Below are 27,844 nucleotides of genomic sequence, written 5' to 3' on the forward strand. Positions count from 1 at the left end.
AGTATTGCTATTACTTCATTGTCTATGGTACCTTTAGCAAGATGTATTTTCCTTCCTTATCTCTTTTAATTAGGTGTATTTTTGCTTTTGCTTGGCATGAGATCCAGTTTGTTACCCCCTGCTTTTTTAAATTTTAGCTGAAACATAATAGATTCTGTTCCAGTCCCTTACCTTTACTCTGTGTGTTTCTCTGCTTCAGGTGTGTTTCTTGTAAACAACACGTTGTAGGATTCTGATTTTTTGATCCATTCTGCTATCTTGGAAATATTTTTATATAGTTGTTGATGGTTTACTGCTCATTCCTATCCTTTGACCATTTATATATAGAGAAATGGCTCTTATTCTTTTTAAATATGTATCTATATATACATATATAATATTTTTTAAACAATTCTCAAAGTATCTTGTATCTCATACCTTGACTAGAGAAATTTGCTACAAAGACATTTTCTCTGTTTACTTTCTCTTTTAACTGCATTGATTCTGTTTGTGCAAAAACTTTTCAATTTTATGTAATTAAAACTGCCCATTTTGTGTTCTTTGAGCCTATCCTTTTCTTGTTTGGTTAAGAATTCTTTACCTATCTAGAGTTGTGAAAGGTATCTTTTTTCTTCTTCCAATTAGCTTACAATAGGAGCTTTTAGATCTAGGTCATGTATCCATTTATAGCTTGTTGAGAGCTTCAGGGTTTGTTGGAGTAGGAATGTGAGCACTGGGGGACTTTACCTTCAGTTTAGGCAGCCATCTTGGCCAAAAGTACTTGATTATCATTATTGATATGGTTAAGTTCTTCCAGCAATATATCTGTATATTTCTTGTCTCACATTTAGAACAACAACAGTTTATGTATATGGATATTCTAAAAACTGTGTAATTCTTAGTATTTTTGCCCCATTTTTTTATTACTTTGCCACTGACTGTAGAAGTGAATGGGATTGACATAGGACAAACTAAAGAAAAACCTCTGAAGAGCTGTGTATGAAACTGTAGCTTCAAGCCAGGAAGGAAGGGATCCTAGTTATAAATAACATGAGGCAGCATCATTTGAAAAGGAAACAAACTAACCCATAGAGCGGTTAGGTAGATCATTAACCTGGAGTTCATAAACTTAAAAAAAAATTATTACTGTTTCATTATAATTGGTTTTCTTTCTAATTTTATGTATTTTATTTTATGCCTTATAAAAACATTATCCTGAGAAGAGTTTGATAGGTTTCATCTGTGGATCTAGAGGTATTCATAGAAGAAATTTAAAAAAACTGCTGGACATGTAAGAGTCTCAGAATTCTTCTTTTCCCTATCCCCTTAGCTGCTAATCTACTTTCTCCTCTCTTCCAGTCCAGGATTCTCCCCTTTTTACCTTCTTCCTAGTGGAGTCTTTGTATTCTGTGCCTTGAAAGCCACTACTAGTTGTTTGGAACTAGGGTAGTCCTTGTTCCCCCGGAGACAGGAAAGGAGAGGGAAGAAAGGAAGAGAACCTGAGGAGGGAAAAAAAGAAAGGGATTTGTTTATGTTCTTCCAAGTCAGAGCTCTGAATTCATTTTTTTTTTCCTTTGAGTCTGTTAAGTGGTACAGTGGTTAGAGTACTGGACCTGGAGTCGAGAAGACCCACATTCAGATGTTCCCTTAGACAGTATACTAGTGGTGTGATCCTGGGCAAGTTCCTTAACCTCTGTTTGCCTTGTTTCTTCATATGTGAAATAACAGCACCTACCTCACAGGGTTGTGAGGATCAAAGGGGATAACATTTGTAAAGCACTTAGGACAGGCTGTATTAAGGCTCAGTCCTTTCTCCTGAGCTAAAATGTTTTTAATGACTCATTTTATTTTGAGACATTAGTTGTTTCCTTATAAATGAAATAACTGTAGCTTTTGTTGTTGTTCAGTCATTTCAGTCATGTCTGATTCTTTGTGACCTTATTTGAGGTTTTCTTGACAAAGAGACTGGAGTGGTTTGCCATTTCCTTCTCCAGCTTATTTTACAGATGAGGAAACTGAGGCAAACAGGATTAAGTGACTTTCTCAGGGTCACACAGCTGGTAAGTATCTGAGGCCATATCTGCACTCATGAAGATGAGTCTTCCTTACTTCAGGCCAGCACTCTATCCACTGCGCCACCTAGCTGCCCCTCTCTGTGTGTAGTACCTTACCACTAAAAAGCAATTCAGAATAACCATTTAATATAATGATTACAACTGACATACATGTAACTTTACTTTAAAAAATTTTACCGTTTAAAAGAAAAGTTTTATTTTTCAACTTGCATTTAGGACCAGTAACAATCCATTATATTTGACCTGAGTTTTGTCTTTTTGTCTTAATTCATTTTCCAGTAGGAACATCGTTATACATGTTGGTTGGCTTATAGATTACTGTTTATTTAGCGTTGTACTTCAGATAGGCTTCTAGATGAATTTTTTTGGCCATTGGAATGCAGCTACCTCCTCCTGAGACATGAAGAGGATTATAATTTTTGATTATTGGAGAAAGCTCCCAGACTAGTGAAATCATAATTTGAAATATTGAAGCAAGTTTATTTCAGGTGTATTCTGAGTTAGGCTTTTGTGGACTGGTATAGGAATTTATATTATCTCTGTGGGAAAATACCTTTTTAACTTTTGATCATCCAACTAGTAAATGAATTTAAACTGTTTTTTATTATATTCTTAGTATTCATCAACAAACGCAAATCTTTAAATAAACTAAGAATAAAGGAACAAGTGATTTGAAAATTATTGTAAGTGAAATTGTAAACTTCCTTTACCATAAAATGCCTTTTGGAACAAGCCCCATTCATAAGTTGAAGACAGCCTATAGTGTTCTTTTCCTGTTTCCTATTTAAATAACAGTAAAACTTGGCTAAATAGGAGTTTAGGGTCACTTAAAAATTATTAAAGATTGAAGTTGTAGAAAGTGAAATACTCTGAATGTTTATTTCTATGAGGGACCTATAAGGATCAATTTGGTTTATTTCAGTTACATATAGCATACTTGAGAGAGTGGTTGGGAATAATAAAAAATCATAGAATATTGGAGGATTCTTTAAAAATGTATTTTGAGTAATTTTATTCATATTTCTCTTCAACTCATTAAATAGCTTTGCACTTTAATTTGTTTTCCCTCCTGAAATTCTTCCCCCCAATTCTTCTTGCTTCCTATCCTAACCCACCCCATAGCATTCCACATATATCAGTTAACCGAAAAAAGCTTTACTTTTAAAAGCTTATACAAGAATACTTAGCTCTAAGATGATTTGTCTGTGAGAACAGCTCTGTTACCATAAAGATAACATTTATATATTACATTATGGCTTATGAAATATTGCCCTATCAAGCAATTCCGTGAGGAAATATAAGTATTTTTCTCCCATTTTGCAAATGAATAAAGTCTCAAAAGAGATGTGATCTGTCCAAGGTCACACAGTAAATGTTGGAGCAAGGATTTGATGTTAGGTCTTTTGATTTTTCAAGTCTAGTTCTGCTTTCCATTCTGTTATACTTTGCCTATAATTAGTATTGTAATATTAAATTTTCTTGGTTGAATTCTGTATGTATTAGAAATTCCAAACCAAGCTCAATTGTTACCAGGCTAAATAGCTTAAAAAAAATAACACCCTTGTATAGGGATGTCTGAGCCTGCAGACCAGGCAAATTGGTTTATCATGTTTCTCGAGACCCTTGGGGTGTCCTTTGATTGTTGTTTTAAGGTTCTCTGCTGTGAAGATTGCCTCATTCTATCTCCTGCTGTCACTGTCATTCTTCTTCATAGTTGTGGAGAGTAGAGCAGCCTAACTTGTTCTTGTTCTGCGTGTTACTGAGTCCCTTAACTGTTTCTCCAGATTTTGCATTTTGTGTGCTTTAGAGAGACTAGAATATGAGTAAGTGGGCAACTAGTCAGATAAGTGAAGTTTTTTTTTCTTTTATAAATAATAATTTGACTTCAGGTTTTGATGAAAATTATTTGCTACCAAAGGTTACTGAGATTAAGATATATTCTGTAAACTTTGTCATGGTTGGGGGAATAAATCAGAGCTGTGAAGGATAAGCTGAGGGAAAAAGAAGTAATGTTCTAGAAAGGCATCTAATCTATGCCCTGGAATGGGAATTACATGATAAAAAACTATCTTTGGCTTATGAGTCCCGAGGATGGAGTACCATTGAAGAAGTGGATACCTTTTTTTTGCCTCCATAACCATAATTTTTTAATACCTTTATTATTTCCTAGAATCCAGCCTTCTTTAGTACAAACTTAGCTCTCTAGGTTTGAGATAAGTATGAACTGATACTTTAAGGAATAACCTATCTAGCAAGGAGCTAGTCTCTTAGCAAATTGACCAGAACTTGCCTAAGAGCAGGGAGATCCTGACTCAAGAATAAAAACCCAGTGAATATTTAAAAAAAAAACACAGAAAAAAACTAACAGAAAGTATGTTTTAATAAACAAATTCCTTAATCCTTCAAAAGAGCTGTAATTTCATAGCTGTTTATAGATTGAAACCCCTAAATCAGGAGTTCTTGACCTTTTTTGTGTAATGAACCTCTTTGGCAATATGATGAAAATCTATGGACCCCTCTTCAGAATAATGTTTTTAAAATTCACGCTAGAAGAAAATGCTAAATTTCGTTTATACTCTATTAGTAAAAATAAAGATATGTATATTTTCCCATACAAGTTCATGGACCCCAGATTAAGAACCCCTACTAAAGCAAATCATAAAACTTGCACTCTGTGGGTCCACTTTTGGTAAAGAACTTCTTTGAATTTACTTAGGCTGGTGCTTGGATTACGAGGTCCATGGACAGGGCTGTGTCTAAAACCTTCCCAGCTTATGTTTCATTGGTATAGCCTTTGAGCACCCAGAGTCATTGCCACAATATGATGAGGCTTCAGAGGAGGATGTTATGAAGGAAATTTTATTTAAAGATAACACATACTCCCTCCAATAAAAATCCAGTCTAACACAACACACTCACACACTCTCTCTCTCTCTCTCTCTCTCACTCCAGCCTAACAACTACTGGAAAAAAAAAAACCAAACAAATCTTTTCTCTGTGTTTGGGCAAAGTCTGTCTGCAAAAGGTCCAGTTTTCTCTGTGGGTATTATTTTTGTGCTTTTTAATGGGTTGAGACTTAATCTTTTCCCCCCCACATGTTAATAGCCATTGTTAGTAATATGTTAATATAGTTAGAGTGGCAACATCGTATAGTGGATAAAGAGCTGACATCAAACCCATGACAATTTGTGTCTTTGAGTTGTACTGGCTTTGTAATCCAGGGCAAGTTCATTATCCTCTCAGTGCTTTAGGCAGCTCTCTAAGTTGCAGAGACTGTGCTTACTTGGCACGGTGAAGTAATGAGGACAATTTTCCTCATTAGGGAGCTCCTTGTATCATTGAAATTATAGGTCCAGTCTCTGTTTCTCTGAGTAATATGCTATTGCATATGTCTTTCCATTGCACTTTGGATTACTTACAGTTGTGATTTTTCAGAGATGATAGTGTTCCATGATTCATAGCCCCATTGCATTACTGAGAAAATTAGTGTTAAGCGGGGTGGACTTTGGCAACAGCAGCTTAGGATCATTGAAAATGTACTGCATGGGAAGTAGTTTAAGAGGCATCATAAAGGGTATGTTTGCCTAAGAAAATAAGGTGGGCCAGTCATACAGCAAGACTCACCACCACCACTCTAGTGCAGGCTCTCATTATCTCACACCTGGATTATTTTAGTAACCTGATAGTTGGTCTGCCTGGCTCAAGTCTCTCCCTAATCTAGTCCATTCTCCCATTAGCTGCTAAAGTGATTTTCTTAAAGTTCAGGTCTGATCATGTCTGCTGCTGTCTTCCCCCCCCAACTCAAGTGGGTCCCTAGTACATCAAATACAAAATACAAAATATTCTGATTAGCATTTAAAGCTCTTCATAACCTATTTCTCTGCTACCTTTTCAGTCTTCTTCTACCTTACTCCCCAACACATATTCTTCAATCCAGTGCCACTGACCTCCTGGCTCTTCTACAAACAAGACACTCCATTTCTAGGCTCTGAGCATTTTCTCTGGCTATCTTCCCAAATCTGGAAAGCTTTCCCTCTTCCACTCCAGCTACTGACCCTCTTAGACTTCCTTTAAGTCCCAACTAAAATCCTGTCTTTTACTGGAAGCCCTTCCCAACCCCTCTTAATTCTAGTACACTCTAATTATTTCCTGTTTATCCTGTATCTGTACCTTACCACTGTGCCCAGATGGCTCTGGAGGAAAAAGTGAGGCTGGTGACCTTGCACAGCCCTCTCTCACTTAAATCCAATTCAGTTGCAAGTCATGGCATCACCTTCCTGATGTCAGGGTTCTCTTCAAGAATGAAAGACAAACAACATTTTTCCTGTACTTAGTTTGCTTTGTATATATTTTGTTTGCATGTTGTCCTTCCCATTAGATTGTGAGTTCTTTGAGGGCAGAAACTGTCTTTTGCCTCTTATTGTATCCCCAGAGCTTAGCACTGTACCTGGTATAAAAAGGTGCTTAGTAAATGTTGATTGATTCCTAAAGAGTGAGAGATAACAGATGGACAACCTAAATGTTGTACTAGTGTCTAACATAATAAGTGCCTTCAGTCTGTTGAGTAAATCTTCGGAGAATTTCTAGAATTCAGTCAGTATGAATCACAAGATGAAAGAGGGAGTGAATGGGTTGTACCATACTGAAGGAAGGAGTACTCACGCTGATAGATTTTTTATATTATTATTTAAATTTTTAAATTTTATTTATTTATTTATTTGTTTGTTTAGGCAGTGGGGTTAAGTGACTTGCCTTGGGTCACACAGCTAGTAAGTGTTATGTGTCTGAGGCTGGATTTGAACTCAGGTCCTCCTGAATCCAGGACCGGTTCTCTATCCACTGCGCCACCTAGCTGCCCCCATGCTGATAGATTGATGAGATCATGGACCTTTGAAGCATTACTAGTTGTATAGTGCTGTTAGAATGAAAGATTTTTCAAGTTTGAAATCACCATTTTCTGAAAATGGCAACTTCTTCCTTGCAGGTCAGGGACCTGTTACCCCTTATTGCCGAGTTTGAGTTCCAGAGAAGGCAAGGGAGAGCACTACTCTTTAAAGAGTTTTTTTTAAACTGGATTCTATTTCATGCTTTGCAACAGGAACCTGGGGGAAGAGAATGGATTGCTGAGGACAAGGACAATGCAGCAGTCGGATAGAGCGAAGTGTGCAGCCAAAAGAAGAATTACACGTATGTTTTCATTTGGAAAACAGGAGGCCTTTAGTTAAAGTTAGTTTTGGATGCTACAGTATTGCTGATTTCTCCACTACGAAGACAAAACTAGTTGTGCTGTGTACCACTTCTATTCCTGTAGTGGTTCAGAGATTACCAGATACTTTGCTTACACCAATCCTACGAGGTAGGAATTGTACATTTTGCAGAGGAGACTGAGACTCAGTGAGATTAAGTAACCTCTTCGTAATTGTACAATTCGTAAGAGTTGGAGTTTGAAGTTAAACTCAGGTCTCCTGACTTTGAAGTGTGCCACACTATGGTAGTGACTAAAGTATCATATAATGCCATATTTCACCAAATAATTGTTGCCACTGCATAATTGTTGCACTCTGTTTTTTCAGTCCAAAAATTGGTTTATAGCCTTTTCATCACATAATCATCACATGGTATAATTCCGTTCGTCATACTGCTTAAAAGGTAAACAGAGCAGCAATATATTCACCAGTGGCATGTGGATATGCATTTATCTCTTGCACATTATGAAGACCAAGCCTAGAATTCTCAGCACAGTCTCATTGTCACTATTCAATTTTAAATGTATATTCTTGAGTATACTGTGCATCCTAATCTTTCACCAAAGACAGTTTATTAATAAATGATTTTTAAGTGAGATTGGCACAGTTTAAAAAAGCTTCACATAATGGTCACATTCCACTTTTTTGCAAAAAAATTTGGCATAAAATCTGTGATGATTATGCAGTAAAATAACAGTAGGTTCAGGAATAGCTTACATTGGCTATCAGTAGTACTTCTTTTGTGTCGTTGTGTCTCCCTTCCTGCCCATGGACCCTTAAGGAGTCAGGAGACCTATGCTATGGTTTCATAAAGTATAGTGCTTAAAATTTGACAAAATATTCCACATATGGACTGACCACAGCAGAATACTTTGGGACTGTGCTCTCCCTTGGGGAGAATCTCAGGGATTCTTAACAGGGGTCCATAAACTTGTTTTAAAACTTGTTTAAAAAATATTTTCATACCTCTATTTCAGTGTAATTGGTTTCCTTTGTAATAGTATGTATTTTAATTTATTCATTTTCAAACATTATTTTTAGAAGGGGTGTATAAGCTTTTACTAGATTGTCAAAGGAGTGGAGTCTGTAACAGGAAGTATAAAGACTTTTGTTAATGTAGCCCAAGATTGCTTCAGCATTTGGCTACTTGACAACATTGATATATTTTGAGTTTATACTTCACTAAAACACTCAGGTCACATGAACTGCTGCATCTCATCTAACATCTCTCTTCCTGTACTTGTAAAGTTGATTTTTTTAATCCAAGCACATAATTAATTTATTCTTGTTCAATTTCAACTTGTTAGATTAAACTAGTGTTTGATCTACTAATAATTTTGTCACCAAATAATGAGTATTGAACTACCTTTTTTCAGTTACATTTATAATTTTGTGGCTATTAGTTGACAAATTTTTACTTGTTTATTTTGCCACAAGGAACTTGCTTATTTTATATAAGTGAACATTTCTTTTTTTCTTTTGTGAATTACATTTTATTTTTTTCAATTAACAGAAGTCTTCCTTCCTTTGTTTCTACCAAGAAGGGAAGCTAAGTGGCATAATGGATAGAGCACTAGGCCTAAACTCAGGAAGACCTGAATTCAAAATTGGCTTCCAACACTTAGAAATTTTTCCTTGGACAAATCATTTAACCTTTGTCTCAGCTTTGTCAACTGTAAAATGGGAATAATAATAGCACCTACCTCACAGGATTGTTGCAAGGATCAAATGAAATAATATTTCTAAAGTGCATAGCACATGGCTTGGCACATCATAAGTGCTTAATAAGTGTTTGTTTCCTTCTTCCTATACCTGCATTTCCTCACCTATATTAAAAAAAGGAAAACAAAGCCTTTGTAACAAATATGCATTTAACCAAAACCCAGATTACCTCTTTGGTCCCATACAAAATAATCTCCACCTCAGTATATGCTCAGACTCCATCACCTCTCTGTCAGGAGGTGAGTGGCATATAGCTCTGCAATTGTGGTTGGTTATTGCTTTGATCAGAGTTCTTAAATCTTTCAAAGTATAGTTTAGCATTTCTATCATTATTTTAGAGTTTGCCAAGTACTTTTCTTATTTCAACCCTTCAAGGTAGATAGTGTAAGTGATATTAGCCTCTTTTTACAATAGAAGAAACTGCAGTTCAAGGAAGTTAATGAAATGATTTACCTTCACCACTACAATTAAGTGGCAGTACCAGGACTTGCACCCAGCTCTTCTCTTAACTCTTAAATTTAAGTCTGGTGCACTTTTTAACTTAACACCTTCCTATAGACTAATGTATCTTCATTATCAGTGCAAGTCTTTTTTATTATATCTAATACTGACTATATAGAAAGTCTTTTTAGGCCTTGTTCGTACTTTCTTGTTTATTGCAGATAATATCTTGACCCTGAAAAGCCCATTTTTCAATGTTCTTGTAGGGCTGACACTTTGTGTATCTTGTTTGCCTATGTGAGTTTAATGTTTTCTCATTGACTTTTGGTTGTAGTCAAAGTCGTTTCCAAGTCCATGCCATTACTTATTCATTGAAGCCTATAGGTGAGATGTTTTATTCAGGTAGGATAAAATGGAGCACAAAGTCTAAACACATTTTTCCCAAGTCTTGTTCTAAGTCAGTGCTTTAAAATAAAAATATTTACATAAATAAAAATGATACATCTTGAATAATTACTGTTGGCATTTTTCTGACAGCAAAGATTCAGAAGTGGCTTATTTTCTTTGAGGGGTTTTAATGTCAAAACTAGTTCATTCTTGGATAAGATAGTCTTTTTTTTTTATTATGTTAGATCATTGTTATGCTGCTGTAATACATCATCGCTGAGTCTTAGTCTGTTGTATAGGGCATTTATCTTAGCAGAAGAAAAAAGGCTATTTTTGAAGGAGATAAAAGAAAAAAGATTTAGGTAGAAGAGGGAGTTTGTCTTGTTTAATTGGATAAATCTATGAAATGCAATAGTAGTAATTGGTGTGGTATCGTATAGTGAGTGGTAAGAACAATGGATTTTGAATTAGAAGATCTGGGTTCAAAGATGAATGACCTTGGGCAAATCACTTAACCTTTTAGGGCCTTACCTATTAAATGGATATATACTAATAATCGTATTATTTACCTTATAAGGCTGTGTGAGGGAAGCATTATGTAAACTTCAAAGTGTTCTTTAAATTTGAGCTGGCATTATTATTTAATGAATGGATATTGTCCCTAAGACTTCCTGATATATGAAGCATCTAGTTTTGTGTTCCAGAGTCTTAGTCTGTTTGCCCACGTATCAGTGAGAAACTAACAGAACATCTTGAGTCATCGTTCATAAATTATGACTGGTGTCACCAGCCTCTCTCAAGTTATGTACATACAGCATTTTAGAAAGATGAGACAGCCTGCAGAATTATCAGATACCTTGCAGAGGAGTCAGTTCAGTTGAAGCCTAACCAGTCCCTCTGGTTCCTGAGGGTGAATTCTGTCTGACATTTTTCCCTTAGGGTGCATGCTTCCAGGTGGGATTGCTATAACTACTTCTCTGTACTACCTCATGAGCTCCTGAACATTTGAGAATTAGGGGTAAAATGTGTCTTGATTACCTCCTTTGTTGTGATGGCCTAGAGCCTAATCCTGTATCACTTTTGGTTAAATTGCGTGAAAGATTGGAATGAGTTGCTGAATGTTTTTTCTTTTCTTCCCTAGAGGCTACTTATTGTTAGAATAAACAGTATGGCTTTGTGAATACCTCATATTTGTATTGCTTTGAAACTGCTTTTCAGGCTGTTGATATGATCCTCCTGTAGCCTGGTGAGGTAGTTAGGATAGATTATTACAGATAAGGAAACTGAGACCCAGAGAGGGTGGGTGAGCATAACTGCTTTCCAAGTAGTTCATCTCCCTGCCACGTAGTGTTTGAGAGGGAGTGTGACATAGTAGAAAATAAATACTGTATTTGAAAACTTAAAACCTGGTTTCAAGTGCACATGCTCTGACTTTGGGCAGCAAGCAATCAACATAATTTATTAAGCATCTACTAAGTTACTTCTCAAGGCCTCCATTTCCTTATTTGTAAAATGAGGAAGCTGGACTTGATGACTAGTTCCTTCCAGCTTTAAAACATCCTGTGATTCTAAGTGCCAGAGAGAATAGAATGTGATAACATTATTAGTACATAATAGTATTTTAAGTCTTCATGGGAATAGTTACATTTTTTGGCTATTTATTAATGAGAAGGCAGTATGGAATAGTAGATTGAAAGCCAGCCTCAGCAGGGAATTCCAGGAAGATCTCTTTCTGACCTGTACAGATCTGTTTGATCTGGGAAGAGGCATTAAGCCTCTCAGTAGTCTAAACAAACCCTCTAAGACTGAAAGTAGCAGAGAGCATGTCAACCTGCATTGGTAGAAGAGGTCATTTCATCACCTGGGGTTCTCGATACCAACGAAATCACAGGTCCAATCTTGATCCATTATGAGTAACAAAGGGCTCTGACGTTTCTTTGGGAAGCAAAATGACACTGTGTGGAAACTAGTATTTGTATTCCAAGGAACTTATTATAATAACTTAAATTTCTGTAATATTTTAAGGTTTACAAAGTATTTTCTTCACAACAGTTCTGTGAGTAAGGTAGTTTTGAGTATTATCCCCATTTTACAGATGAGGAAACAGACTTGGAGCTTAAGTGAGTTACTGATGGTCAAGCAGCTAGTGGGTAGCAGAGCTGGAATTTGAAACCCAATATTCTTGACTCTAGTGCCAGTGTTTTTTCTTCTCTGTTCTGCTGCCTTCATGATTTTAAGTAACGACAAGGAGGGCCTGTTGAGGTCAGATTTGGGAGAGCGGTTTGAGTGTGAAGGAATTCACTTAGACATTCTCTGTAGTCATTGGGAGCTTTTATTACATGGGTCTCCTTAGCAAGAAAACTAAATGAGACCTCAACATTTGGGGGAATTATGCTTGTATAGAGGTTTCAGAATGATGATGTAGTTTTAGAGGGCTTTATGGAGGTTAAAGATTAAAGACAGGGCAGGATGAGGGAGACAAAAGGAATTCTTTATGGTTTAAAGATTTAAGGACAGGGTGGGAGGCACACAGGTTAAACATTAGAGATGGGAGGGGATGGGGAACACAGGATAAGGGAGACAAAACAATGTTTTCGATCATAGAAGATAAAGAGAAGTTTTGTGATATTTCAAGATAAGGAGAAAAGGACTTTAGGACACTTTCAGTTTACTGGATGAGCTACACCATAAGCTCCAAACCCCTTAGGGGGGTTTCACAAAATACTGGGAAAGCAACATTTAATATTCTTTTTAGCCCTTAGGGCACCGTTTGTATCCACATCAGGCCCAGGTGATGCCTTGGTGCTCTCTAGAACCCTCAAGAAACGAGGTTCTACAGAGCCAAATTGTCTGACAAGTTGAAATTTTGTCCCCTTGAGAAGCCCAATTTCTTTTTCATTTTAACCATTTTGGACAGAAATCTTTATTACATACTTTCTTGGTTTTTCAAACTGAGCTGAATGTGCTGAACTTCATTTAACCATGTCTTGATCACTTAGTCATCGCTGTAAACATTGTTCTGCAGTATTAGACACTGAATCCTTCATCTCCTATCCCTGATGATGGATTGGAATATGAAATTTCCCTTAACTGAGGGAATAGAAAGCCGTTAAAAGAAATTCAGTCTCTGCCTTCCACTGTCCTTAATGTTGTAAGGATAGATTATATCTCTGCTTAGTACTTTTTAAAAAATGATTTTATTGATGGCCTTTGTTTTTATATCATGTTTCATTCTGCAAAGATCTCTCCCTGACCCTATCTAGAGAGTCATCTGTTGTAGCAAAGAATAAAAATTAAAATTAAAAACTGCACTTTGGTAGAGTTAACCAACGTGTTAGTTACATGGTATATATAGGGTTTCACAGCTATAACCCGCCACTATAGCAAAGAAGGGAGCAAAGTATACTTTCTCACATCTTGTTTCGGAGAAAACTTAGGTGTTATTCAGTGTTCAGTTTCAATTCTTGTTATTGCTCTTCTGAACTGTTCGTATCCAGTTTCTTACAGTAAAATTGTAATCTGTTACAACAATTTGTTTGGCCATTTCCCAGTCGATGCCTTGATAATTTTCAAAGGATGTAGTAACTGAAAGCTCTGGGATGCCTTGCTACAATACTCTAGTCCAGTGGTGTCAAACTCAAATAGAAATAGGGACCACTAAACTGTCATATGTGAACTTAGAAAACCGTATATTAACATTATATATATTCTGTTGTATTTTTATTTTGGTAAATATTTTCCAGTTACATTTTAATCTGATTTTGGCCAGTTTGATGTTTACCAGGCATTTGACACCTCTGCTGTAGTTGAAGAACAGGTGACAGTGTTGGTCTAGGGGTTCTGGGAACCCCGAAATTCAAGGGCAAAAGACATGGGTCCTGCCTTGAAAGAAATCAACTCAAGCCTTCTTTTAGTCAGAGACAAGGTTTATTGTTTTGCCAGTAGAAGGGGGTGGGCTTTCAAGAACAAGCACATTTATGAGCTTGTATTGACAAGTGTGCCAGACTCTTAAGGAATCTAAGCAATTTGGTGGATGAGATAGTCCAGGGAGTCTAGGGTGGGGCCAAGTACAGACACTGAGGACCACAATGTACATGCAAAATATGTAGAATAAGGATAATCTGAGAGAGAAGACATTAGCTTTGGGGGCATTAAGAAAGGCTTCTTGCAGAAAATGTGATTTAAGAGTCTGGGAATGCCAGGGAAGCCAGGAGACAGAGACAAAGAAGGAAAGAATTCTAGGCATGGTGGACATCCAGTAAAAATGCATGGAGTTGTGAGAAAGTATTGCTGGATTGTAGAGTCATTGGAGGCAAAGCAATAAAATTAAGACTAGAAAGGGAGGAAGAGGGCTTTAAATGCCAAATGGAAAATGTTATATTTGTTCCTGAACATAATAGTTTTTCTTTGCTTCCTTGTAGGTTTTCTTTTGTTCTCTGCTGTGTACTTTTTACTTTATTTTTTCGCCTCCCCCTCTTCTCCCCTCCCCCAAAGAAGATTACAAATTAAGTATGGATATATATGTATATATGTATGTGTGTGTGTGTGTGTGTGTGTGTGTGTGTGTGTATGTATGCACACCCATATACAGGCATACACATATACACTTATACCTATGTGTAAAACCATACTGTGCTTATTTCCACTTGTGATCTGTTTCTCTGAAGGTGGATAGCATCTTCCTTCATAAGTCCAAGTCTCCATGTTTTTCTAAATCAACCACCTCCTCATTTCTTACATCACAGCAATATTCCAACCCAATCACATTCTGTTTGAGAGATTGTCTAAGAAAGTTTTTCCCCAATTTTTTGCATTCCTTCTGTTATTTACACTACATAGGTTTTATTTATACAAGAAAATTTTAATTTAAAGTAATCAAGATTATCCATTTTACACTTCAACAATACTCTCACCTTATAATGTGGTTTAAGATCTGATACTACTGGATCTGCCTCCTTTACATATTTTTTGCTCTGGTTTCTTTGGAGTTCCTGACTTTTTGTTCTTCTAAATGAACTTTGTTATTTTTTCTAACTCAGTAAGATAATTTTTTAATGATTTAATTGGGATGGCATTACATAAATAGGTAAAATTGTCATTTTTTTAAAATTAGCTTTACCTCGCTATGAACAATAAATATTCACTTATTTAGATCTAACTTTATTTGTATAAAAAGTGTGTTTATATTTGTATAGTTCCTGTGTCTGTTTTGGCAGGTATACTCTCAGGTATTCTATACTGTCTAGTTACTTTAAATGCTCTAAAACAATATTGAATGATAGGGCTGACACAGTGTAGTTTCCCCATTTTTCTCTTTTGGTTAAATCTGTTTTAGCTTTAACTTTGAGATCATGATTACTACCACTGCTTTTCTGGCATAATAAATTCTACTCCTGACCTTTATTTTATTTTGTGTATATATCTCATTTTTATAGCATTTCCTGAAAGCAGCATATTGTTGAATTCAGATTTTTAATCTGCTCTCAGTTTCCATTTTATGGGTAAATTCATCCCATTCACATTCTAAGCTATAATTACTTGCATAGTTTCCTCCTTCCTATTTTTTCTCACTATTCTTCTCACCCTATTCCTATTCCTCCTCATTCTTCTGCTTTACTTCTATCCCCTACCTTTCCCTGCTATTCCTTAACCAACCAGTCATTCCGAGAATCCCTCCCTCATCCTCTTCCTCTTCCCCTGTCCCCTTAGCCTCATTTCTTTCTGAATTTAGAAGACTTTTATGCCCATATATATATGTTGTTCCCTCTCTAATCCATTTCTGATGAGAGTAAGGTTTCAGCACTATCTGCCATCCCCCCACTAAGCTTCTTCTATATCAGTTTTCCTTTTTCTGCCTCATTTATATGAGATAATTGCTCCTTTTTTATCTCTCTCTGCACAATTTTATTATTTTTTTTAGAATCACCTCATCAAAAAAAAAATCACCCCATCATGCTCGGCTCAGCTCCAAGCCTTTCTTTCAAACTACCCAAATAAAAATGAGTCATAAAAGAACTGATAACATTTTCACATAAAAGAAGTAAATGATTTGACCTTATTGAGTCCCTTGTAATTGGTCCTTGATGTTTATTTTATATTTCTCCTGCATGTTATAAGTCAAATTTCCCCTTAAGTTCTGCTGTTTTTGTCAGAAACACTTGAAAGTCTTTCAGTTTGTTAAATGTCCCATTTTTTTTTTTGGTTTGGGATTATACTTAACTTTGTTGGGTAAGTTACCCTTGGTCATAATCCCAGCTCTTTTGCTCTGTGAAATACAGTGTTCCAAGACCCACAGACCTTCAACATAGTAGCTGCTAGGTCTCGTGTAATCCTTATTGTAGCTCCATGATATTCAAATGGTTTTTTCCTTGTTGCTTGCAATATTTTCTCCTTAACCTGGGAGCTTTGAAACTTGGCTATGATATTCCTGTAACTTTTCCTTCTGGGATCCTGTGATTGGTGGATTTTTTTCTATTTCTGCTTTGCCTTCTTGTTCTAGAACTTCAGGGCAGTTTTCCTTGATAATTTCTTGTAATATTGCATTGATTCTTTTTTTTTTTAAATTATAATTTTCCGGCAGTCTTAACTATTCTTATTTCTCCTCAATCTGTTTTCCAGATCTTTGTTTTTTGATGATATGTTTCAATTCTCTTCTATTTTTTTCATTCTTTTGATTTTGTTATATTATTTCTTTGTCTTAGAATGTCATTAGCTTCCCTTTGTCCAATTTTAGTTTTCAAGGAGTTATTTTCTTCCTTAAGTTTTTGATTCTCTATTTCTAATTGGTTGACTTTCTTTTCATAATTTTCTTGGATTGCTCTTATTTTTTTTCCTAATTTTTCTTTGATCTCTTTTATTTGATTTTTAAAATCCTTTTAAAATTCTTACAAGAAATCTTTTTGTACTTGGGATCATTTGACGTTTCTCATTGAAAAAGGGGTGACTTTTTAGCTCCATTATTTTCCCCTGAATATGAACCCAGATCTTTTCTATCCTCATAGTAGCTATCTATGGTTGGGTTCTTTCTCCTTTTCTTGTTCATTTTTATTTCTTAGCAGCTATCAGTGTGATCAATGTCTAGTCCTAAGGTGTGGGGAATAATGTCCTAAGACACAGGTCCTTCTTACTGTTATTTTTTGAGGTCTGTCCAGGGGCTCAACCGCAGCCAGCAGGGTCCCTGCCCCTCTGCTACTGCACTCAGCAGATGTGGAAGGTCCTTCACTTGTTCCCCAAATGATAAATGGTAAAAGGACATGAACTGGGGAGCAGCTAGGTGGCGCAGTGGATAGAGCACTGGCCCTGAAGTCAGGAGGACCTGAGTTCAAATGCAGCCTCAGACCAAACACTTGACACTTACTAGCTGTGTGACCCTGGGCAAATCACTTAACCCCAATTGCCTTTAAAAAAAAAAAGGATATGAACTGGCACTTTTCAGACAAAGAAATCAAAGCTATCTTAAAGTCATATGAAAAAATGCTCTAAATCACTATTGATTAGAGAAATGTAAATTAAAACAACTCTGAGGTACCACCTCACACCTGTCAGAGTGACTAATATGGCAAAAAAGAAAAATGTGGATGTTAGAGGTGATGTGGGAAAACTGAGACACTAATGCACTGTTGGTGGAATTGTGAACTGATCCAACCATTCTGAAGATCATTTGGAACTTTGCCCAAAGGACAATCAAACTGTGCATACTCTTTGATCCAGTGATACCACTACTAGGTGTGTATCCCAAGGAGATTTTTTTAAAAAGGGAAAAGAACCTATTTGTGCAAAAATATTTATAGCAGCTCTTTTCAGAGTGGCTAAGAATTAGAAATTAAGAGGATGCACATCAATTGGGGAATGGCTGAATAAGTTGTGGTATGTGATTATAATGGAATACTACTGTGCTGTAAGAAATGATGAGCAGGATGATTTCAGAGAAACCTGGAAAGACTTACATGAACTGATGCTGAATGAAATGAGCAGAACCAGGAGAAAATTGCACATAACAACAGCAATATTGTATGATGAAGAACTATGAGTAACTTAGCTATTTTCAGCAATACAGTGATCCAAGGCAATTCCAAAGGACTCATGATGAAAAATGCTGTCCTCTTCCAGAGAAAGAACGGATGTCATCTGAACACAGACTGAAGCATACTTTTTTCCACTCCTTCCCTCCTTCCTTCCTTCCTTCCCTCTCTCTTCCTTTTTCAAGTTTTTTTCCACAAAATGACTAATATGGAAACGTTTTACATGATTGCATATGTATAACCTGTATCAGAGTGTTTACTATCTCAGGGAGGTGGGGGGTAGGATAGATTTTGGAGCTCAAAACTTAAAATAAAACAACCCAACAGTAAACCACCGTTAAAAATGTTTTTACATAAAATTGTAAAAATATTTGAATAATTGAAAAAATGTTAAAAATGGGAAAAAATAAAGTTTTCTTATCAAAGCCTGTCACTCCAAGGGCAAAGTCCAAGGTTCTTGTGAGGGGGAGGGAGTTGAGTGTTATGGACAGAGTGCAGTCAACTTAGTTTGGAAATGGTGGTGACAAGAGCAGAATCAATGCTGTATTACAAGAGCAGATCCTGGGTTTTAGGAATTTCATTTTGATAGACCTATAGAGGATATATTAGAGAGGGGAGAAATTGGAAACAGGAAGACCAGTTAGGACTCTATTAAAGTAATATGTATGAGAGGTGATGAGAACTTGAATTAGACTGTAGCATATGTGAATAGTGAAAAGGAGTTGTATATCAGAAAAACTGTGGAGGCAGAATTGACAAGACTTAACAAGTGATAGGATATGGAGACAGAGAGAGGGAAAAGTTGGTTGGGAACCTGGGTGATGCGGTAGCATCAACTGAATTAAGGTTTGGAGGAAGGATGAGTTTTGGGGAAAATATAGTGAATTGTGTTTTAGAAATAGTGACTTTGAGATTCCTGTGGGACATCCAGATGGAGTTTACCCATTAGACTGCTGGCAATTTAGGAATGAAGTTCAGGAGAGAGATTAGGGGTGAATACATGCATATGTGCATTTATACATGTATATATTTTAGTGTACACATGTATGCCATGGTAATAGATAAACAATGTCTGTGGAAAATGCCAGTTCACTTTAATTATTTTCTTTCTTGTATAAATTTATTATCTTGGAATATCATTCTTTTTTCTTCCCAGGTTGTCCTTGCCAAACTTAATTAGTTGTTTAAATTCAGCATGCTATTTTGTTTTTAAATCGTTAACTTAGTGCTTACTTGCAGTTGTCACCTGCAGTTTAGTGATTATAAGATTATTAAAGGTCCATATCACAAGGTAGATGTAGAAAGGAACAGAGTTGATTTTAGATAAGTTACTTGAAGGACCCATGATTTTTTAAGTGTGGGGACCCCCTCCAGTGATGGTCAAAAATCTTTCTGTGCCTTAGTGGATGATTTGGTATGGCTAAGTATTCAACAAGCACATTATTATGGCAAAGAGGTGACCTTGGATTTTCTTCAGCCATGCCAATGGTACATAAGCTGGATAAATTCTACTGTGCTCAAAAAACTTTGATTACAATCCTGGCAAAAGATAGTCGACTTTCTGAGGGCTAGCCCTGTTGATTAAGACTATCTTACTGATAAATTGGCTACTTTGGAATGAAATCTTTGGCCATGGCAACTCATTAAACAAAGAAAAATATAAAATAGACCTTGGTCTTATAAGACCTCTATCTACCTTAACAGCATCAGAATGTTGGAAGGCTAAGAATCACAGCTTTTAAGACTATAAGGTGTTGGAACATGTGATATTCGTTTAGATGTGAAAGAGTGCTCTTACTAGAAGGATTGAATTGTGTGAATCTTGACATTCATATTAGTGAGACTATAAGACAAAAGGATATTGATTCTATGTGCAGTGATGGCTCCTAGGCTTATTGGTTGCAAAATAGAATGAGATAGAGAAATTCTATGGAGAGCTTTCCAAATTAAATCATATGCTTTTATATTTGGTGACTGCAATACAAAGATGGGTGTAGGTAAGTATTGCAAAAAATGTGGTTTAGAAGTAAGCAATAAGAGGCCAAAGACTCGTGACTGTCATGAACACCTCTGAGAAAAAAATCATCAGACTCTGGATATGGAAAGGAATATATATTTCCAAAAATGAAATTAATTTTATTTTAGTAACTGGGAAGCAACTTATTACTGATACGGGATTCGTTCTTGAATTAGTTGGCCATGTACCATCATACCATTGATTTGGGTTTTTTTTTTTAAGTTTTCCTGCTTTGTTATTGTTATTGATAACTTAATTTTTACATCACCTTTAATTCCACATATATCCCTCCCTCTCCTATATTCAGCAAAACAGCCTTTGTAACATAATAGAAAGAAAAAAAAGAGCAGTTCAGCAAAACCAATAACAGATGAGCTGTGTTTGACATACATGGAATATTCTGTACTCACAACTTCCTATCTCTGTAAAGAAGGGAGAGAGATGCATATTCCTAACTCTTATTTGGGGCCAAACTTGTAGATTGTTGGAAAAAAGATCAAAATTAGGTGAAAAAATAAAGAAATTTTTATGTGACTTCATACACAAATTGATAGAGCATCTAGGTGGTATAGTAGACAGAGCACTGGGCTTAGAATTAGGAAACCTTATCTTCGTGAGTTCGAATGTGGCCCCAGATACTGGGCAAATCACTTAACCTTGTTTGTCTCAGTTCCTCATCTGTGAAATGAGCTGGAGAAGGAAATTGCAAGCCACTTTAGTATCTTTGCCAAGAAAACCCAAAATGGGATCAGAAAGAGTTGGCTTTGACTGAAATGACTGAACAATAATAAATCACAAATTAAGGATGTTCTTGATGAGGGCACTAGAAAGGAAATGCAGAGATTTCCCAAATTATACTCCAAAGTAGATCACATCTTTACAGTAACAACTGACCAAATGGCATGAAGAGCACAAAATCCTGTGATACTTTTTGTTCACTGATTTGATCATTCATTGATTGATGTGATTTGGTAGAGTTAGCTTCTTTAGTGTTCATCCCCTGACAAGTGTCTTCTCATGCATAGGATAAAAATTCAAGAAACAGTAAAAGTTAGAACAAGAGAGAAAACTACATTCAGCAGTGCTATGAAGCAAAGGATGAAAACAAATGTATTTTCACCGAAGGTATTCCTCAGTGTTGTAGTGGATGCGGTAGAATACCAGTTCAGTTCAAATAAAAGGTATATTTTCTATGATTCATGAATTCTTCTAGGTGCTCCTCTTTATACATGACAGTGTGCTGATTTCATGAAGTCCTGGAACATTGCAGAACCTTCTAAGTAAAAATACATTCATTCAGTGAGATAAATAATCATTCCAAAGAGTTTGTCCTAACTAGCCACATAAGAAGAAAACAAGCGGATGAAAAATAATTATTTATGATTATGTAGTTGGAAGGAAAGCCTGTAGAGCTTGTCCAGTATATTTATCTTGGATATTGATTGTGATAGACAATGATTTGGGTCCAGAATTGAATAGGAGGAGAATGGGTTGGATTGCCTTTAAGAAACTACATAGTTATTTTAATAACTCCAAGCTTTTTCCTAAACAAAGTCTTTTTATTACCAGTATTCTTCTGGTGATATTGTATGACTTTAAGTGATGAAATACTGTAGTCTGAATTATTAAAGTTGAATATCATTCAAAGGTGATTGTAGAGGACATGCACAAGCTACAGTACATTATAAGTGAGGAAATTTGTAGGACAGGTGTATAACTGAAAAAAAAAGGGCTCATCACATATATAGTGAGAGAGCAAGAAATAGATAACCTAAGTGCTTCATTGGTATTCATGGAATATCTAGAGAGCTTGAGGAAAACCTCTAGCAGAAATCCAACACAAAAATTTCCTTTGGCAGATTTTAATCATCAACAACTCGGGATCAAGCATTAATTGAGTATGTACTAGGACCTCCACTAAAGTCTTCCTCTGATACTCATCATCATCATCATCATTTTCATAGCTAGCATTTATATAATGGTTTAAGATTTGCAAAGTGTTTTACTTATGTTGTCTCATTTGATTTTCACAACAACTGTGTGAGGGAGGTACTATTTTTATCCACATTTTGCAGATGAGGAAAGTGAGGCTGGAAAATGTTGTTACTTATACAGGGATCATGTGACTAATAAGAGTCTGAAGCAGGATTTGAACTCACATCCACCTGCTTCAAGTCTGTTGCACCACGTAGGTGCTCATCATAGCATGGAAGCAAGCCTAAGGAAAATACCCCTAGGTTCAAAAAATTTTAGGATTTTTTTTTTCTTCCTCTGTGGTGAATATATAGGATGAATGAAATTTCAGAGTAGGAAAGTATCCCTAGGTTGCAATTTACATTGTTGGGGGGGAAGGAATACACACATCAATGATGTCTTTCTTTGAAGTATTATAGTTGAAAAACCTGAAACTCAGTGCAAACCTTTCCAAAATTAGCTAGGCTAGTCTTCCAGTGACATGCAAACTCTATCTCCAGGATTTTATTTGAAACATTTCCAGCTTTGCTTGTGCTTCATGGGCATAGCTTTTGAGAGCTCAGGGTCAAGTCCATGCTGTGGTAAGGTAATTATGGAGGACTTAAAAACTAAACTTATGCAAATGTAAAACATGATGCAGTGGAAAGAGCCCAGGCCTGGGAGGCAAGAGGCCAGAATAGAGTTGTAGACTGAGGGAAAATTGCATTGTTTGTGCCTGGCAGGATTCGATGAACCCTGAGGTCTCTGATACCTCCAGCTCCTAATAATCTGTGATTCCATTTTTTACATTCAAACACACGGTTTGTTTTTTCCCTTTAACTTTCAGAGATGACAGAAGATGAACAGTTTGCTTTGGCTCTGAAAATGAGTGAACAGGAAGCACAGCAAGTGAATGACCAGGTGGAAGAAGAAGAGGAGCTCTTAAGGAAGGCCATTGCTGAGAGCCTGAATGTAATTATACCTCTCCTTAAAAAGTTTTAGTGGGGTTCGACAGCAACATTCTTTTACTCCCTCAGTCATAAGACTTGTCACTGGAAAGAATGTAATCTGCACTATTTCCTAAAATAACAGGGAACAGTTTATAAATCCACATGAGAAAGAACCCATGAGGCACTGGGGGTGAGCATCATTTGAATTGTTGTTAATTTTTGTATGAAACCATTTACTCTATAGATTTTTTAGGCTGTTGTAGAAGAATAGTGTTCAGTAAAAATACTTTTCTATTTTACTGTGGCATCATGGGAAAGAAAGATTGATAGACTTGGAGCTAAAAGATCTGGCTTCAAGTGTAAACTCTGGCACTTACTAGTTGTGAGACCATAGGCAAGTAATTTAACCTCTCTATGCCTCATTTTCCTCTTCTGTTAAATGGAGTTAAGAAGTTTCTACTTCACAGGGTTGTTATGAGGAAGTCTTTTGCAAACTGTGAAGTTACTAGCCCTCATTACTCTCAGAATAATAGTATTTGGTATAAAGGACTAAAAAGAACAGGACACAGGGTAGCATCCTCCTGTGGGGAAAGTGGAGAGAGTGAAGATTGGGGTGGGAGATGGAATGAAATGTAGAGATGAAAAATTAGATTTGGTAGTTTTTCTGAAGATTCAAATTATATTCATATAAATTTATATTTTTAATATATGGATATAAACTCTTTAGTGAGTAAACATAAATTAAATGAAAAGATATGGAATGTAGTTGGAGATAATCGCATTCCTAAGCCATCATTTATATCAGTCAGCACTGGTTATTGAAAAAAGATTGAGCCTCCAAATGTTGGAGAGGAAGAATTTATTATAGGAGCAGTATTCTCTACTTTTTTTAAATTGCTCCTCATGTACATCTGCATTAATAATTTTATGGTGGGTGGGGTAACTTGTTTCAGAGTTGCCAGCCTTCGAATTCTTCTGCTACAAGCCCTGCACCTTTGTTCACTGGAATACCTGCACAGTACCACCAGGAGAAACCAGTGGTTTCTGAGACTGCTGAATGCTTGTTTCCTTGTCCTGAATCTCCACACTCATCTGTCACATCCCTGTCACAGGGATCTCAATCTGAACAGACAGAAATGCCCAAAAGTCCTCTGGTGATGCTGAAGAGGTTAAGTCAAGAAATAGTTGAAAGCTCATTATTATCAAGCATAATTTTATCTCAAGAAAAGATCCAGCCTTCACTTAAATCCAGTGAAGCACCTTCTTCACCCATGTTAAATGACTCTAGTGATAATTTATCAAGTCCTCCTGGTAAAAAACAGTTTGTCCTGAGTCCTACCTTTTCTCGAGTACCTATAGGAACATGGCAGCTGGTACCTCGGAAATTGTTTGCAAACTCATGTGTTAGCCAAGAAGAGGAGATTGAGGGAAGAGAGAACTGTTTGGATCACAGTGGAATCTTGGAAATGCAGCCAATCACTGACAGTTCAGGAACTGGGGATAAACCCACCAAGACAGTTCTTCAGAGTAAGAACTCTAACTTTTTTGACAGTGGAACTAGCCAATGGGCTAAGGATATAAAGTGTAAACAGCTTGAAGAAAATAGTAGACTAGGCTGTGGTTCTCTCATGGCTATACGAGGGAAAGGAAAGGCATCTCAACTCTGCCTCCCTAGCACAATTGATGTCAAGAGTCTGCAGGAGGAAATTGGAGGCACTGTGCACTATTATTGGGGCATCCCATTCTGTCCTATTGGAATGGACCCTAACCAGTATACTAAGGTTATTCTGTGTCAGCTAGAGGTTTATCAGAAAAGCCTGAAATTGGCTCAGAGGCAACTTTTTCAGAAAAAAGAGTTTGGAGAGCCAATATTACCCAGCTTTCATTCTCTGCTGCAAAAGGATCATGATGAAAGAGAGCGAGCCAAAGGAGTAAATGAAGCTATCACAAAAGAGATAGGAAATAACACAGAAGCAAGGAGAGAATCAAGGGCATCTACCTTGCGCCGAAAAAGTAAGAATCCCTGCAGGAGCCCATTGCAGAATTTGAAAGAAAAGCCTTTGTTGGAGGAAGAACCAACAACCAGTCACCATCAGGTAAGGATCCAGGAATGTCAGAAGCAGGGGTGGTTTACCTGCAGAATGAACAGAAATACGGGTTAACCATAACCCATTACTTTATCTTTTAAAAGGGACTAGAAACCTAGTATTGTTAAATTAGCTGGGACTTACCACTTCTTTGGGAATCATTGTCTTTACCAGCTTGCTTTGTAAGAGTCTGGAAAGGTCTTGGAAAGGAAATGAAATTTTGTTCCTTCATATCCTGTTCCCAAAGTTTTCTCAATTCTCTAGAATCATAGAACTTGAGAGTTGGAAGGGACCTCAGAGATCATCTGGTCCAACCTGTACCTGAACAAGCCTCCCCTCTACAACGTGCTCAACGAGTGATCATCCAACCACTACTAGAAGACTTTTTTTTTTTCGCAAAAGGGAAATTTTAAATGTAAGAAGATGTATTAGTTGATAGTACTCTGCAACCCAGAGATATCCCTTTAAAGGAGTAAATTTACTCCAGAATAGTTAACACTTAGTGATTTTTTGTCATTCACATTGTTGTCTTGAAAAACACTAAGGGCTTGAGTGCTAAGGAGAGCAGATTAGTTAAGTTTTTTAGTCTGAAGGCAAAAATGAGCACTAATCTTTGAACAGCCACAGAAGTGTTTGCGGCCAGTGGCTCCTTAGAAGTTCTCCAGCTCGAAGAGCAACAATCATGGGCTGGAGTGTAGTGAAACGAGGTAGAACTTGGAATTGGAAGCTCTGGGTTGAAGTCTAGTTCTCTCTCCTCTTTGATGAATGACCTTAGTCAAGTCATTTCCCTTTTTGTACTTCAGTTTTCTTATCTTCATGATGTTGGAGTTTGGATTAGATTGATCTCTGACGCCCCTTCCAGTTCTCACATTCTGTAAATGACAGTAGCAGGCAGAATTCCATTTTCTCCATTTGTCTTAATTTTTTTTTTTTTAACTTGAGGGTTGGGATAGAATATGAGAGAAATAGGTAAAATACATAAAACTTTCTATACCTTCTCTGGATCTTTCATTTTTGGAGCTGAATGTTTCACAGAGGGAAAGAGGACTTTATGGTGGTCAGCACTGTCAAACACTTACCATTGAACATATGACTTTGATGGGGAGAGGCCACGTTTGGTCCTCCTTAGTGGAAAATTATTGAGATGGTAGAAGAACAAAGCTGTGAAAAGTAAGGAGAGAGTTCTTAGAAAACAAGTGATCTCCAAGTAAATCAGATCTATGCAAATTTTGCAAAGTTTTTAGAATGAGAGAAAAATTGGCTGTAAAGGAACATTTTTTTTTTAAATGAGGCAGTGGGGTTAAGTGACTTAGCCAGGGTCACACAGCTAGTGAGTGTTATGTGTATGAGGCCAAATTTGAACACAGGTCCCCCTGACTCCAAGCCCGGAATGCTGTCCACTGCATCACTTAGCTGCCCCCTGTAAAGGAGCATTTTAAGATTTGTTCAGAAATTTAAAAAAAAGAGGACTTTGAAGTTATATTTAGCTATTGATTGACATAGACTTTCAGGGAAAGGGCTTATGAAAATTGATGGGGCAGAATCTGACTTTGGAAAGAAAAAGTTAATGATGTTGTAGGTCATGCTGGAGAATAACCAGGCTATTTTACCATGGTCATCCAGAACTATATTCTTTTTTTCTTTTTTAAAATTTAATTAATTTATTTTTAGTTTTCAACATTTATTTCCAGGAGGTTTTTTTTTTCTTAAGGCAGTAGGGGTTAAGTGACTTGCCCAGGGTCATACAACTAGTAAGTGTCAAGTGTTTGGTTTGAGGCCTGATTTAAACTCAGCTCCTCTTGACTCCAGGGCCAGTGCTCTATTCACTGCGCCACCTAGCTGCCCCTTCCATAAGCTTTTGAGTTTTAAATGTTCTTCTCCGTCCCTCCTTCCCTCCCCAAGATGGCATGCAATCTGACATATGCTCTCTATATACATTCCTATTAAACATATTTTCACATTAGTTATGTTGTAAAGAAGAATTTGAACCAATAGGAGGAACCACAAAAAGGAAGAAACAAAACAGAAGAGGAAAGAAAAAAGAGCAAATAGTATGCTTCGATCTGTATTCCAGCTCCATAGTTCTTTCTCCAGATGTGGATGTTATTCAGAACTATATTCTTATGGGGAACAGTTGAGTGTCCTGACAAACTTCTGTATCATTAGGTTTTTGTATTCTTTCTGCCATAATGCAATGTTGACACTAGGTGTCAGTGTTGTTTCTCTTTTTCTTTTCCTATTTGAAGCTGTCTGGGGTAGAGAACATCATTATGTTACTCCCGAGTTTAAACAAATAGTCTAGTGCAGTATTTATTGCGGTCATATTTTCCATGTTTTTTTTTACCCGTCATTTTTCCTGATGACTTCACTCCTGCGTCATTGTGTAACCATCTTCTCTATGACTGAAGGTTCAACTTTTATTCCAGTTTTTGAGTGTATTCAATCATTTACCTGAAGAGTAAAAGGATACTTAGATTGTTTGTATTACTTGTGTTCTGGTAGGTGATATGGAAAACCATAAACTTTCTCCAAGTAGCAGAGTTTGGAGCAGAGCCCCTTGTCAGTAGTATTTCCTACTCTTGTTCTTGTGACTTCTTCCTATTTACCTGCATTCAGTGAATTGAGGTTAATCTAGTTTTACTCTGATCAAATAAAATGTCATTTTTGCCTCTCTTCTCTCTCATTTTAAAAAGTCATGGGAACTCACAGGATCACCTACTAAAAAGACGGGTCATTTTTATAATAGTTTAGACAAGTAATCATCTACTTTCTGGTCAAGTACTTCAAGTGATGGGGAGCCCACTAAATCTCAATGAGGAAGCTTATTCCATTTTCAAACTGTTAAGAGTTTTAGGAAATTTCTTTATTCTGAGAATAAATTTGCCTTTCTCCCCATGACTTCAACCCAGTGTTCCTAGTTTTGTCCTCTGGAGCCAAGGTCTTCTCCATATGATAACCTTTCATAT

The 27,844-nt window shown here is 36.6% G+C and overlaps 1 protein-coding gene across 1 annotated transcript in view; it reads left to right on the plus strand.

Moving 5' to 3' along the window:
- Nucleotides 1–27,844, plus strand: part of UIMC1 (ubiquitin interaction motif containing 1) — a 132,914-nt gene that overhangs the window by 41,312 nt on the left and 63,758 nt on the right. Inside the window, 4 exon segments of the mRNA XM_078150302.1 lie at nucleotides 7,153–7,158; nucleotides 7,160–7,241; nucleotides 22,689–22,813; nucleotides 23,745–24,887. Coding sequence (XP_078006428.1) covers nucleotides 7,153–7,158; nucleotides 7,160–7,241; nucleotides 22,689–22,813; nucleotides 23,745–24,887 — 1,356 coding nt within the window.

Source organism: Phascolarctos cinereus, unplaced genomic scaffold (genome assembly GCF_003287225.1).
Source record: "Phascolarctos cinereus isolate Bilbo 61053 unplaced genomic scaffold, phaCin_HiC Scaffold_2;HRSCAF=192, whole genome shotgun sequence".
Taxonomy (NCBI): Eukaryota; Metazoa; Chordata; class Mammalia; order Diprotodontia; family Phascolarctidae; genus Phascolarctos; species Phascolarctos cinereus.